The sequence below is a fragment of the Gobio gobio genome (assembly GCF_949357685.1).
Source record: "Gobio gobio genome assembly, chromosome: 1".
Lineage (NCBI taxonomy): Eukaryota > Metazoa > Chordata > Actinopteri > Cypriniformes > Gobionidae > Gobio > Gobio gobio.
This window is the reverse complement of record NC_137097.1, coordinates 63,570,553-63,572,020: the sequence shown is the minus strand read 5'-3', so window position 1 is coordinate 63,572,020 and position 1,468 is coordinate 63,570,553. Positions and strand designations below refer to the sequence as shown.

The following is a 1,468-nucleotide window of genomic DNA, read 5'->3' as shown; positions in this document are numbered from 1 at the left end:
ATATAAAAATATTTATTTCTTAAATTTATACATGCTTGTGTGTGTGTTTTTATATATAAATAATAATTAACAGAGTACACACACACATATATTATGTAAACACAAACTTTTATTTTGGATGCGATTAATCTCGATTAATCTTTTGACAGCCCTACTTTATTTTTTACATATATATAGGCTACATATATTTTAATTTTATTTTTTATTTGTTACATATGTTACATGTTTAAGCATGATTAAATGCAACTAACCCTCAACCAAATAGGCTATAGTAAATATAGTCTACATGTTGTTAATTATAAATCAGTAATTAAATATAATTAGTAACTGTAACAATGACACAATGAAGTGTGTGGTATGTTTTGTGTGCAGAAACCAAAAAAAGAGATAGCTTGATTTCATAAATTCAATTTTATTATTTTCATTCTCATTAAGGCGAATACAGTGTCGCGTCGGAGATGAATGCAGTGTCGAAAGCAGCGTCGACTTTAGCGGTACTTCTCGGCCAGAGCCAGGCTGACCTGAGCGAGGAACTTATCCACAGAAACATGCACCTCAGGAGTGAAGTCATCAGGAAACATCAGCGCGAGGGACACCAGGAGATTGTGATTGATGATCTGGACAAAAAAACAAACACATTTCGTTTAGAGGGTGTTTAATTTACATTGGAAATTAGATAACACCCTCGGACGAATGCTTTCAGCAGAACGAACCTTGAAGTTAGCGGGGTCCACGCGAAGCATGAAGGCATGAAGCTCGCTGAGGGTGAGCAGACCGCCCTTGAGATCATCCATCAGCTCCACAGCTTTAAACACACCGCCCACTACTGTCGTACCATGTTTCTTCACCTGAGGAGAGCCAGGGCTCAGGTCTGCCCAGTGGGAGAAGTACGTCTTCGTTTGAGGGTAAACGAACAGAGTCCTGAAAGGATTCAAAAACATTAGATAGGCTATAATAGCAGCGTATATGCTATAAATTGCCGCTCATTCAAGCACAAACATTTCACATTACCTGGACAGAGTCTCGTTGCCAATGTCCTCAGCCTTGGGGGCAACCTTTTCAAAGAAGGTCTTGATCGCCAATTTGTCCTTTGCAGACAGACTCATTGTTGCTCGATTAGCTGTGCACTGGCTGCCAGAAAAACTCAACCAACCTCTGGTTCTTGGCAGGGCTTTTTAAAGCAGTGAAGAGCATTGTTTTTGAACGTATATTTGACTCCACCTCCCAAGCAGACCAATGGGGAAAATATGTTCAATCTTGATCAGCAAGAAGCAGCTGTTTTAGTGTGAATCAACTTTTATGTTTTTATTATTCAAACTCTATAGAACCACTTGACTGCAGTGCATTTTGAACCAATGAAGGGCTTCATAAACAAGGACATTGTTTGATTATAGTTAACTGACTTAAACTAAACTATTGTTTAAAATGATATTAAATGCAATTAGTTTAACTTAAGAGTGCATTTTTG

The 1,468-nt window shown here is 37.8% G+C and overlaps 1 protein-coding gene across 1 annotated transcript; it reads right to left on the bottom strand.

The window, feature by feature from the left end:
* Window positions 1–394: 394 nt before the first annotated feature.
* On the bottom strand, window positions 395–1,186 carry hbae3 (hemoglobin alpha embryonic-3). The gene is made up of 3 exons (XM_079834704.1): window positions 1,012–1,186; window positions 714–921; window positions 395–617 (listed from the first exon to the last, which is right to left on the bottom strand). Exons 1-3 carry the CDS (start codon window positions 1,104–1,106, stop codon window positions 489–491), a joined length of 432 nt encoding a protein of 143 aa, XP_079690830.1. The 5' UTR covers window positions 1,107–1,186; the 3' UTR covers window positions 395–488.
* Window positions 1,187–1,468: the final 282 nt, after the last annotated feature.

Excerpts from the sequence above, each read along its gene's own strand:
- hbae3 (XM_079834704.1), bottom strand. The coding sequence starts at position 1,106 with ATGAGTCTGTCTGCAAAGGACAAATTGGCGATCAAGACCTTCTTTGAA. Across the intron at positions 922-1,011 it reads GGCAACGAGACTCTGTCCAG|GACTCTGTTCGTTTACCCTC; the intron begins GTAATGTGAAAT and ends GAATCCTTTCAG. Across the intron at positions 618-713 it reads TGGACCCCGCTAACTTCAAG|ATCATCAATCACAATCTCCT; the intron begins GTTCGTTCTGCT and ends TTTTTTGTCCAG.